General features: G+C 28.1%; 1 protein-coding gene across 3 annotated transcripts in view; it reads left to right on the top strand.

Moving 5' to 3' along the window:
• The window catches only part of LOC142319307 (protein lin-9 homolog), a 61356-nt gene continuing 48486 nt past the window's right edge, over positions 1–12870 (top strand). For 2 of the 3 annotated variants that reach the window (XM_075356428.1, XM_075356427.1), the window contains exons 1-2: positions 1–244; positions 6878–7068. In XM_075356428.1, the coding sequence (XP_075212543.1) occupies positions 226–244; positions 6878–7068 (210 nt within the window). In that variant the 5' untranslated portion in view covers positions 1–225. Of the gene's footprint in view, positions 245–6465; positions 6666–6877; positions 7069–12870 lie in introns of all 3 variants that reach the window. The other variant, XM_075356429.1, reaches the window with a different exon arrangement.

The raw sequence follows: 12870 nt of genomic DNA, 5'->3' as shown, positions 1-12870 counted from the left end.
CAATGTAGCCAAAACACTAGTTTGGTACATAGGTTTTTCACATAACCACTATATTAGTTCATGAAATTAAATTACGGTAATTGTGTATAGTCGTGATTTAGACTTATTTATTAGATTGTTTATGTTGATTTTATAATGTTTCCTTGTAACTTAACATTTTTGCTTCCAGTGGATTTTTCATGTTAGGATACAGACCTGATCACGAAAGCGGTCGACTACGTCAACATGGCGGATGAACTTGAAAGTAAGTATTTTAGGGAATAAAAGGGATGTATGTTAATGTTATATTGTGTTACGAACTGTTTTGGAGATTTAGTTGTTATTCTGCAATATTTTTTTTGTTGATAGTTGTTACTGTTTTAGTGAAATGAATGCTGTAAGGCAAGATTATTTGCTTCGAAATATGGCTTGCTTCAAATTATTGGTTACGAAATTTGAAAAATCAAATTCATTCAGGGCGGGACCTTATTGAAATCAAATTGAACTAGTAGTTATTTAAAACTATATATCTATACTTTTGATTGATATGTTTAATATACATTTTGGGTGATGTAGATGGACTGTAGTGTACATGACATCATATTGGTTTCGTAGCTTGATGTTCATGATCGTTCCCTTGTCTGTTTGGGCGAAAGTTAGGCCAACATAACCTTCTATTTGTGACATTTTGTTTAACATTTCTAAGTAAGCTACATTACTTTCTTATTATGATTTAACCAGAATATTAATGTTTTTGAATGTAATTACATTTAACTGCCTTTAGTTTATAAATAGGGACTTGTGATAATAAACACTAAGTAAAACGAGGGAAAGTGTTATTTTTAAAATTAATGAAATATCTTAATACTTGTATTAATTGTAAATTTTTGTTAAATTAATATTTTTATTAATTCTTGTACATATATTTTTATGTTATATTTGCTATTCATGGCAGTAGACTTAGATTGGCTTTCCAGGCTTAATTCATTATGTTATTTACCTTATTGATTTTGTCATTAGAATGAGTTAAGAATGTAATACCTACCTTTTAATATCAATTTATACTTCAAACTTATGTTATAGAACTTCTTTTCATATTATAAACATGAAGATTTTAATAAATCTTTTATTTAATTATTTTTAATGATTTTTTGGGGGGTTTTGTTTTTTCTTTCTTTTTTTAAGATTCTTTAAAGTATAATAATTAAAACTAATTTCTGTGGTGTCTTGTATTTATTAGGAATTAAAGAATAAAAATTTTTTGCACTTTTTTTTTGTTACTGCCTGGTAATACTTAATGCCTATGAATTGTTCATTTTATAAATCATTCTTTGTTCAATAAAGTATTATAATAAGAAGTGAGTAAATTACCATATTAAGGAGTTTTTATCAGGAAAGTTTGTATGTAGGTAAATAAAATTATTTGAAATATTTACTTATAGTTCATTAATTATTGAATTTGGTTTCTGGAAGTTCTGTACTTATTTATTCTCCGAAGGTTGTACATTTGGTACAAGGCCATTTTTTTTTTACAGTGCACACACCTATTTTTGTGATTGTAAGGGTTTATGGAAAAAATCATAACTAAAAAACTATTGGTCCTAGAAGGATGAAATAAAAATCAATTAAACCATATTTTCTCAAGGTAAAAGTGGTCCAGTGGTTTATTTATCTATCTCTTTTCTTTCTATAAGAAAATTACCAATAAAGTTGAATATGGAAAAGTGTGAAATTTCATTTTTGGTAATTTTTTTGAGGCAGGGATGGCATATACAGTTTGTATTTTTTTTTGTATGTAGATATATGTTAGTAGTTTTATTATAATTAATATCAATGATGATATACTTTCCCTAAATGTTTGAATTTTTGAAAACTTTATTTTAAATTCAAATTTTGGCTCAAATAACTCTGATGGGGCTGGTGATAAAAATTTCAAATTTGCACAACTTAATGTTTTTGTAGATGTTTGTGGCAAATAAAGAATTTTCTTGTGTATTGTACTAATAAAAAAGTTATCTCTCAAAAATCATGAAAACGTATTAAAAGTGATGCCATTTTGACTCGCCAAATAAGTGCTCATTAGGGGGTTTCTTGGCACTTTAATATTTTTATAATTATAGTTGAAATAGACTTTTTTGAACTATTCAACTGCAGTGTTCATGTTATAACACGTGCTTGAAGACATTTCCAGTGTTCAGGAAAATTCATGGTGCAACATGCTCATTTATGCTTGTTGCATCATTAAGCTTTGCAGTTACAGACTGGTCTGCCTGACATTAGCCAGACCTGTTCATATCTTTACTGAGTGTCTCAAATTTCATCCTGTGTTTGGAAGTTTTTATTAAATAAGTTTTACTTAATGATATTATATTTGAAAATTTTAAAATCAAACTTATACATTATTTTCAAGTAATTTACATAAAATAATGGCAGAACAAAGTTCCATACGAATTTATGTGATTGAAGTGTGTCATAAAACAGTGTATGCTACAGTGCCAAAAGAATTCATTAAATTTTGTGAATTTAGTGATGAAAACAAACTTTTTTTTTATATGTTATTTCAGATGTCACTAGTGTTTGTTAAGATCATGAAAAAAGGTTTTTGTCGAAATTCAGTCACCTGTATGGACAGATCTGTTGTAACCCTTTGAGAACTTATAAAAAACAATTAAGAAAAACTTGAGACAAATAACATTACAGCAGTCTTAAAGAACACATTTTTCCAAATTTAAATTTAGTTCCTGGAAAGTCTCTTTGCGTTAACTGTTTCAAAAGTATTTTTTCTCAGCAGAATAAAGAACTACATGAATGCGAAGACCAAGAGCAATATATTGCCCTACATCACAATATTGAACGATTGGATGCTGCTTGTAGCATTTTGAGTGCATCACCTCCATCAAGATTGAAAAAATTAAGCACGGATCAAAGGCCATCAGCATTAAAATTTAAAATAAATAAAGTATTTGGAAAATTAAAAAAGAATCTTGAATTGTATTTTGAATCAAAAGTTTCTGAAAATGAAAATCCGGCTCAATCTTCTTCACATTCAATATGATGATCTTGTTTTAAAACTAAAAGAAAAATGTGTCCTTGCTTCTAAAGAAGATAAGATTAAAATGATCAGTTTACTGATATCAGACAATGATAGCAGGCTGTATTCGGGTAAAAAGGATTGTGTTTGCATGTCTGTAGATGGTTTTAAAGTGCATAAGCAAAGGCGCCTTGTTCTGATAAACTTAAATGAATTAATTGTATGTCTCCTTTAAAAGTGAAAACCTTGAAGAAAAAATTGGAAGATCAAAGTTTTGCAAACTCCATTCAAAATGGTGTATCTTGGCTAGTGCATCCGGAACTACAGTTTGTGTCTGCCCCACCACCAGAACATCAAACAAGTGATTGATGGTCCCAAGCTTAATGTTTATTATAAGGAGTTAATAGATATCTTTGTTTGTGACAAGGATAACTATAGTTGTATGATGATTGTGTGCACCGTATGTCCAGGTAAGCAGGCAGTGTTTGACATGTTCAACTTTTCCTAAGAATATGATGTGTTGCCAGATACAATAATGTACAAACAGTGGGTAACAGCTGATAGGGCAGAGATGATTACTGTTCTTCAGACCAAATATGTGTTTTTCTAATCATTGGTGGAAAAATTGGAAAAGCTGAAAACTCAACATTTCGTTTCAGAATCTCAAGCCCAGTTTTTCAAGAAGAAAAAATCAGAATTAGGTGAAGAAGAATGTTTTGGTGTTGTCAGACTTTGCAGAAAACTTTTCATTTCTTGTTCAAGATGAGATACAAAGCTTCCATTGGGTCAGCAGTCAAGCCACAGTTCACCCTTTTTTGTTCCATTTCAAGGAAAATTATTTATTAAAACCCAAAAGTGCCTATATTTTAAGTGATCACTTGAAGCATGATACGGCAACATTTTATTGCTTCCAAAAGCTTTTAACAAACCATTTCAAGGAAGTACATCAGAACATTAAAAAACTCATCTATTTTACTGATGGTGCTTCAAGTCAGTATAAAAATAAAAAGAATTTTGCTAATTTGTGCAGTTACCTCGACCTTGAAGCTGAATGGCACTTGTTTGGATCATCCCATGGGAAAAATACCTGTGATGGTGTGGGAGGAAAACAAAACAAGAGGTGACAGACAAGCCTGCAGAGGCTTTAAACAGTCAGATACTAAACATTGATGAATTGTATTCATTTTGTAATCACAAGCTGAAAAACAGCAAGTATTTTTTAATTAAATCAGATGATATAGCCAAGATTTCAGAAACTCAAAAAAACTGGTTTGACTGCTATAAAAGAGTTGTTGGTACTAGAAGCTAACACAAGTATGTTTTTGTGTCAAAAGGCATTGTAAGATGTTACTTTACTTCAGACTTCAAGGACTGTAAAGATCATCGTGTGTCAAGTATTGTACCACTTACATTTAAGGAAAAAGACTATTGCTTGTGTGTATGATGTTCAGTAGTGGATAGAAGAAGTGGTAGATATTAGCCTCGAAAATGACAATGTGCAGGTTCATTTTTTCTACCCAGCTGGACCATGTACATCATTTCAAAAGTCTCAATAAGACAAAGTGTGGGTACTGATCTGCAAAGTCTTGAGAAAGTTGACATTACTTGAGCTAATTACAGCTCAAGTAATTGAGCTGTAACACCACTGTGACAAGTAATTACCACTGTGACAGTCGGTCTCACACAATTTCAAAAGATTTATCTGAAGAGATATCATAGCTGTTGGTTAACCACACTGAATAATAAACTTTCAGTTTTACAAAAACAATTTCATTGAAGAATAATCAAAATTTTGCTATAATTTATTTTTTCTTTGATAGTGTTTACAAAAATAAACTAATATAATAATAAAAATATGTAGGCTGCTCATTAAAATCTCAGTTTGGGTAAGTTTTACAAGCATTTTTGAATCAAAATTGTATTATGTTACTGGTATTGGTTAAGATATCATTAAATTACGACCTATCATTAATAATTAAAAAAAAAAATTATTTTAAAATATTGAAAATGTCAGCTTCAACAAAATAGGGGCCAAATATAAAAAATGTAAAGTGCAAAGAAGACAAGAAACCCCCATGGAGCACTTATTTGGTGAATCAAAATGGTATCATCACTTTTAATAGATTTTTCATGATTTTTGAGAGATAGCATTTTTATTAGTACAATACACAAGAAAATTTTTTATTTGCCACAAACATTTACAAAAACACTGTAAGTGGCACAAATTTGAGATTTTTATCACCAGCCCCATCAGAGTTATTCGAAGCCAAAATTTGAATTTAAAAAAAAAGTTTTCAAAAATTCGTAAACATTTAGGGGCAATTATATCATAATTAATATTAATTATAATAAAACTAATAACATATACCTACATACAAAATGTGTATGCCACCACTGCCTCTTGAAAAAATTACCAAAAATGAAATTTCACAGTTTTTCATGTTCAACTTTATTGGTAATTTTCTCATAGAAAGAAAAACCACTGGACCAATCTTTTACCTGGAGAAATTATAATTAAATTGATTTTTGTTTCATCCTTTCTGGACAAATAGTTTTTAGTTATGATTTTTTCCGTAAACCCTTACAATCACAAAAATAGGTGTGCACACAGTAAAAAAAATGGCCACCACTGGTAAACTGCTTAAATAAGAAATTTAAAAAAAATTAGATTTAAGGTCCCTGAGATATGTATTCAATTTCAATTTCGTTGAAGGTTCTCTTTATGTATAACTAATATGAATGTAGAATGCCTGGTTTGATTTTCTTTGTCACATCTTTAAAAATGATGTATTCCTTCTATGTAGTCAGTACATTGAAATTTTATTCTTGATTATTAACTTCCCTAAAACATTTGCATTGTAATTTTTAGGCCATAATTGTTATTGGAATGAGTCACAGGAAAAATAATAATAAATTGATAGATATTGAAGGTCTGGATCAGAAAATTTTCACTGTACTTTATACACATTATTTTAATGTATTTTTATTTTAAATGATAATTTAATTTTTGTTTGCTAAAATCTGTATGTACTTACAATGTTTTAAATTTATATTCATTGTAGGAATATGCTTTAAGTATTTGTATATTCTCATAACTACAATTTGACACCTAATTACTGTTGCCTTGCATTATGGTTTTGTTATATGAAACTGTGTATGAAAAGTGCCAGACTGTAAAAAGGATTTAGGCTCAGTAACTTCTGAATGAAATACACTACTTCTAGATGAAATGCTACAATATGTACAAGAAGATTGTCTATGTAATAGAAATTTGATACCAACATGTAAATTTCACCCTAAATATGCTGATATTTATTTCACTATAATTTTATCTGCATCTCAGTAATCATAAAGAATTTGTTAATCCAAAATGGTCAAACTTTTTATTTTTTTGTGGTTACTGTAGAGTTAGTTGACTTTTTTTTTGTGTAAGTCATAGTTTCATATCTGTTAAGAGAGATACTTGAATGCAGTTTGATGACAACATCTACCTAATGTCCCCCCCTGGAGAAAAGTGTTTGTTCATGAAGCTCCTGAATTTTCTAGCATCAGTAAACTTCGTAATCTCCAGTGAACTTAGAAGAGGTTTTCATCCAATTACATAATGATGTGGTTGCTGTAATTGCAGAGCTCTGCTGATCAGTATAATAAAGTGGTATGTTTCCTTAAGTTAATCATGAGAGCTTATAATAATTTGGTGACAAGTCACTTTATTTGAATAAACTTAGGTTTAAGTTGCTTGAATTAAGATCGTAATTAGAAACATTGATTATACTTCTTTTATTTGTATTAGCTGTTAGCAGCTACATTAATTGTGTTACCTTTGCTATATTTTTATGTTATTAATTATTGTAATATAATTTACAGATGCATCAGAAGCATTGCTTTCATTTAAAAATGGCGGTATAAAAGTTGAGATGGATATAAAAAATGAAGTAAAAATGGAGGTAGATGATGACGATGATGTTTTAGGACCAGCTGCCCTTGGACTAAAAAGAGTTGGTGAAGATGCACAGAGAAATAATGTGCAACAACCTTTACTTAATAGAAGGGGAATGGTCAGTAATAATTATAACGGTCATATTATTTTATTTTTATATGCCACTTTATAACAGAGAAAGGTTACTTTAATATACCATTGCCATAAATGCAATTGTATGAACTAGTGATCAGCAACTTTACAAACTATAAAGTTTTGATGGTACATGGATAAAACCTCATTGAAAAAACAGAAATTTAATTAATAGTTTGTTACTAAATTATTAGATGTTTTTATATTTTTATTTTTTTATGTTTTATTTTTTTTAGATTTCACAAGAAAGCTACCTATTATAATTGTTACCAGATTCAACTTCCAAAAAATTTTGACATATATTCACATTTCACATTCCCCAGACCCCAAAACCACAGTCCGCTCACAAGTTTATATATATATATATATTTATATTTCACATGATAACTGCTGTAATGTTGCATCAAATTGTTCCCTAAAAATAACTAGACCCAAAATCTCGGTCAAGTTTGTTAACAGCCAAAATCAGACCATTGGGATGGAAATGGGGAGGGGGGGACTTGTTCAAAAAAACAAAATATCGCTATAACTTTGTTATTAAGTAGAATATAGAATTCATTTAAAGTTTCTACTATTCTTTGGATAAGGGCCTAAAAGTTATCTAAGTAAAGTTTTTTTTATATAACCAACCATTGGCCCAGGTGGTGGAAAAAATAGGGTTTTGAAGACAAAAAAAAAATCATAAAATTGGTAAATAAAAATCATAAAAAAAAGTATAAAATTGGTTTAAGGTGGTTGTTAGTCCTTTAAACATTACCTAAAAGTTTTCTCTGAAAAGTTTAAAAGCAACCATTGTTATATTGAGTAAATTTGTAGTTTTTCTTAACTTTAAGGTGGACATTCTTTTTATCCCCTACTTAGCTCATAAAATCTACCTCCACCTTCCAGTGTGCCAAAAAGGATATTTTTTTACTGCAGTACTTTTTATATTATTTATTTCTGCATCTAATTTGTCCCTGTTGTTTTGTGTGAAAAATGAGTCACTCTGTTCAACATGTTTGTAAATATGTTAATTTTGTGTGACCATGGATGATTTGATTTTCTAGTGTTATTTTACTTGCTGTAGGTTTTCTATATATTGACGTAATAATATGATTCTTATTGTAGATTTCAGTACTAACATCTAAAAAACTTATTTTTCTGCACTTAGCTGTTTCAAATGTAAATTTTAAATTGTCATGATAGGAGTTCTTTCAATATTATAATATGTTCATCATTTATAACAGGTTCAAAGATATACTAAAATGTTATCAATATAGCGAACCCATAATAGAATTTTATGTACGCGAGTAATATCATAAACTATCTTATTTTCGGATGCCTGCTAATAAATTTCAGAAAAAATGCCCGATAAAGGAAACCCCGTCGGTAAAGTATTTTCTTGTGTATAATATACATTATTAAATTCAAAATAGTTCTGTTGACATATGTTTCTAATAATGGTGGGAAAATTATCAATAAATTTTGGGTTCTTATTAATATTTTTTGGTTTATTTTTTTATTACACAAATTGTATGATCTATAGGAATATTTTAGGGTACATATTGGTTATGTCATAACTTATAATTCTAGTATTTTTATTTATCAAATTATTTAATTTATTAACCAAATCATACCCATTTTTTATATTATATTTATATGGTAAATCAATCTTCGATCTAAGTATCTTATCGAATATTGTGCTTATAAAATAACAAGGTGCAGCTTTAAAGTTAATTAACGGACGCATTGGGTTATATTGCTTATGTATTTTAGAAAGATCAGTAAGTTTTGGGGCAAATGGTTTAAATGGATATAATCTAGTGTGATACTTCAATTTATTATCATAATCAACTAATTAAACTTTTTGTAATCTTTAAAAATTTATTAGTTGGTTATTTTATTTGCTTAAAATTATTATTGGTTATATACTTTTACATTAAATAATTATATTTTTCAATTAATAACTGGCATAATTGTTTTATTTGATTTTAGTATAACACAGATATTTTATTTTAATTTATCTTTTAAATTATATATTGTTCTCTTTATTAAAAAGTGGTTTCTTATTTATATACATATTTTCTAATTTTATAGATGTTATTACCAATAATATTATGTAGTTTTTTTTATCTTCGTCAGTATGGTTAATTTTATTAATATTCAATTCAGAATCGATAGCAATATTTTTGATAATTTTATTCTTATTATCTGGTAAAGTAAATTTAAAAACATTAGCAATTATTAACTTTTCCCTACCACTAAATTCAACATTGGTTAGATGTGATGATAATAATGATTATTATCACAATTGAAATTTTTTGTGTATTTACTAAATTGACTAAATAAATCTTTGTTTTTCTTTATCTCAATATTATACTTTTTATGAAGACTGTTATTATAAATATTATTATTATTTTCCATTTTAATCAATTCAGATGACTTTAATCAGTATATATATATATATATATATATAAAAGAAAATAATAAAATAAGGTAAGAGCTCTTATTGATTCTATACGGTGGTGAATTGTGCTGAATTTTGTTTATGCATTTTGAATTAATGAGTACAGAGGAAGATATGGACAAAAAAAGGATTTATTTTACTAAATTAATATATATATATTTAATAAAAAAGCAATTTTACTTTCATAGTTTTTCTTTTTTTAAGTTGTACAATAAATTATTGGTAGATTAGTAATTGCTAAAAATATAGGTATATTATTGATAGATAAAAATATTTGAATTGCATCATTTTCATTAACACCAATTAGTTCTACATTTTTTAAACGATAAATGAGTAGGTTTCTTTTCAGATTTTCGCAACCTAAATTTTATATACAACTTATTATAATTTTTATTTTTAATGTAATTAAAAGAGATTAGCGAGTGAAGTGGTAGGTTATGGTGTTATGTTTAGTTAGATTATGTTGATTATGTGTACTGACAAACTGTACTAATCAATGTAACCTAACTAAACATAACCATAACCTATGCTTGCTAACCTCATATAATTAATATTAAATATATAAATTATATCAACTTTAATAACAAAAGTGATACAATAATGTTAATTACTGTTATTTTACATTGATTAAAAGAACATTTTTTTATGGTTGTAGACCTTAAAGAAATAATTCAACTATTCAAATAACTGAATAATATATAAATTTCACCTATAGACAATACATTATTATCTGTTATTTAAAAGTAAAATAAACGTAAAAAAATATATATATAATACTGTCAAAAAAGTATCGGGAATTTGTATTTTAAAAAGGGCTGCACTAAAGATTTTAAAAAAAAATTTTCCATAACGTAGTACCACTGTACTTAATTATTATGCCCAAAATGAGCATGATCTGTCTACCAGTTTTACAGCAGCTGCTTGAATCAGTCCACTTCAGTAGTGCATCACTATTTTTACAATGAACAAAATTATTGAATGAAGAGTTTGCCTTAAATTTTGTGTTGTGAATGGAATTTTGTGTACAGATTTACTAAAAATGTTAGAAATATGGTTAATTAGTTTTATCAAAAACATGTACGAGTGGTACAAAGCTAAAGGAGTACAGAGATTGTCAAAGATGTGCCTCATTCTGGACGACCTTCAACTGATAAAAACATTGAAAAAGTGAAGGAAATTGTGCTAGATAATCACTATTCCAGCTTAAGAGAGATAGCTTGTGACCTTAACATTTCTCATCAGTCTGTTCTTTCGATTTTGGTGGATATTTTGTACATGAGATCGTCACCACATAGCTTGTTCCAAAAGCGCTCAATTTTCTTCAAAAACAGTACTGTGAGCTGGTCTCTTTAGACATGCTGGATCGTACCAATTCTGATCCTACATTCATGGAACGTATCATAAGTGGTTACAAGACATGGGTCTATAAGTTTGACATGTAAACAAATCAATAGTCATCAGAATAGAGGACAAAAGACAAGCTAAAACTAAAAAAAAAAAAATCAAAATCGCTCTAAAGTCAAGGTAATGCTCTTTTTTTCAATATTTGTGGTTTGATGTATCATGATTTCATTCCAGAGGAACAGATGGTCAATAAAGAATACTATTTGACCATATTGAAGCATTTGCGTGAGAAAATTCATCAGAAACTGGTAGATTTGTGGAAGAAACATTTGTGGATTTTACACGACAATTATGCACCATTGCATAGAGTGACAATTGTGGCCAAATTTAAGCCCAAAAATGCAATAAATACCATTGATCAACCATTTTATTCACCAGATGTGGTCCTGTGTGACTTGTGTTTGTTCCCAAAGCTAAAATTGCTGCTTGGGTACCTGTTTGACTCCATTGAAGCCATAAAGCAAAATGTATGGAAGGAGCTGAAGACCAGACTGTTAAGCGCCTATAAAAAATGTTTCAATGACTGGAAAAAATGCTTGCATATGTGTATTGCATCAAATGGGATCTACTTTGAAGGCAACAAAGTAAATATTGATGAATAAATAAAAATTGTGTGTTTTATTTAACAATCTGGTACTTTTTTGACATTGCAGCATATCAATAAAACTAGCTTTGAAAAACTGTTCAGAAAGTAAAATATTACACTTCAATTCATTTTAAATTTTGACTTGGAATTTAATATTACATTTAAAATGGCACCTAACAAACCTTTGGCAAATTACTGTTAATTTAACACAAAGTTAACGATTTAAAACTACAAAAGTTTCCTTTCATTTCACTTTTTATTTCAGTTTTTTATGTTTATTTTACTTTCTGCAGTTTTACTTTTTTGTTGTTTAAAATACACAGGTTTTAAAAAAAATCTATATTATAAAAAAAATCACTTGAAGCACTCTGGAATGCAAAAATTTATAAATTTACTCTTATGTTTTTCAATTAATTTTCTTGAATTTTGATGTGAAAATACTGTAAATATCATAACCTCAATAAGCTACATATTGTTACTGTTTTTATTTTCTACACATCTTTTTCAGAGTAGATTTACTTGCTCTTGATGCCTTATCCACCAACCTTGTTTTTTTATTATAAAATTCCATCATAAACCTTGTTTTTTTTCCAGTTCATTATAAACACTGTTCATTTTATTTTATTTATTCACTGTTTTTCTCATTTTTTACTATTTTAATGTGCTATAATCCAAAAAACACTTTTTAAAGAGTTTCTAATTCTTAAATCCATATTTGATACCAGTAGAATTGTACATAAAGTATTTCCTGGTTTACCAGTCTGCTCCTAATACACCTTACATTTTCCATTCTTTTTCACTACAGTAATAGCATGTAAGTCTGCTACTTTCAAATTTTTCATTCAGTTTCTTTATTGCTTTTTCCGTAAATATATGAAAAAGAAAAGAGAATTTAATCATTTGTGTGGCTTGCCGCCTGCCCTCATTTTTTTTTCTTATTGTCTTACCGTATTCTTGCAAAAATTGCAAATAACTGTTCTTTCTCAGCATTTATATATCTTACTGTTCTTAGATTATTAAAACACTATTCTATCGTACGTTTATGTTATTTTTAAAAATTTGTAATATATATTTTTAACGTGGCTGTTAAAGTTGCTTCTTGCATTCCCGCACTATTTTTAAGCCAAATAGTTCTTCATTTAGTAAAATTTTTATCCCATATTCTATTTTGCTATAAATTTATTCTAGCTAGTAATTATCAAAATATATTAAATTTACAATATGCCAGTTCATACATGCATCTGCTCCTGCTTTCCTTGGTATCAAAAATAACTTTTAAGAAGTTCCTTTAACTTCTTCATTCCAGTTTCAAATTTATGTAAGCTGTTCGTCAAATAAATCCTAATATTTTT

This window comes from Lycorma delicatula, chromosome 2 (genome assembly GCF_047948215.1).
Source record: "Lycorma delicatula isolate Av1 chromosome 2, ASM4794821v1, whole genome shotgun sequence".
NCBI lineage: Eukaryota > Metazoa > Arthropoda > Insecta > Hemiptera > Fulgoridae > Lycorma > Lycorma delicatula.
The sequence above is the reverse complement of the archived record's forward strand: the minus strand, read 5'-3'. Positions and strand labels throughout refer to the sequence as shown.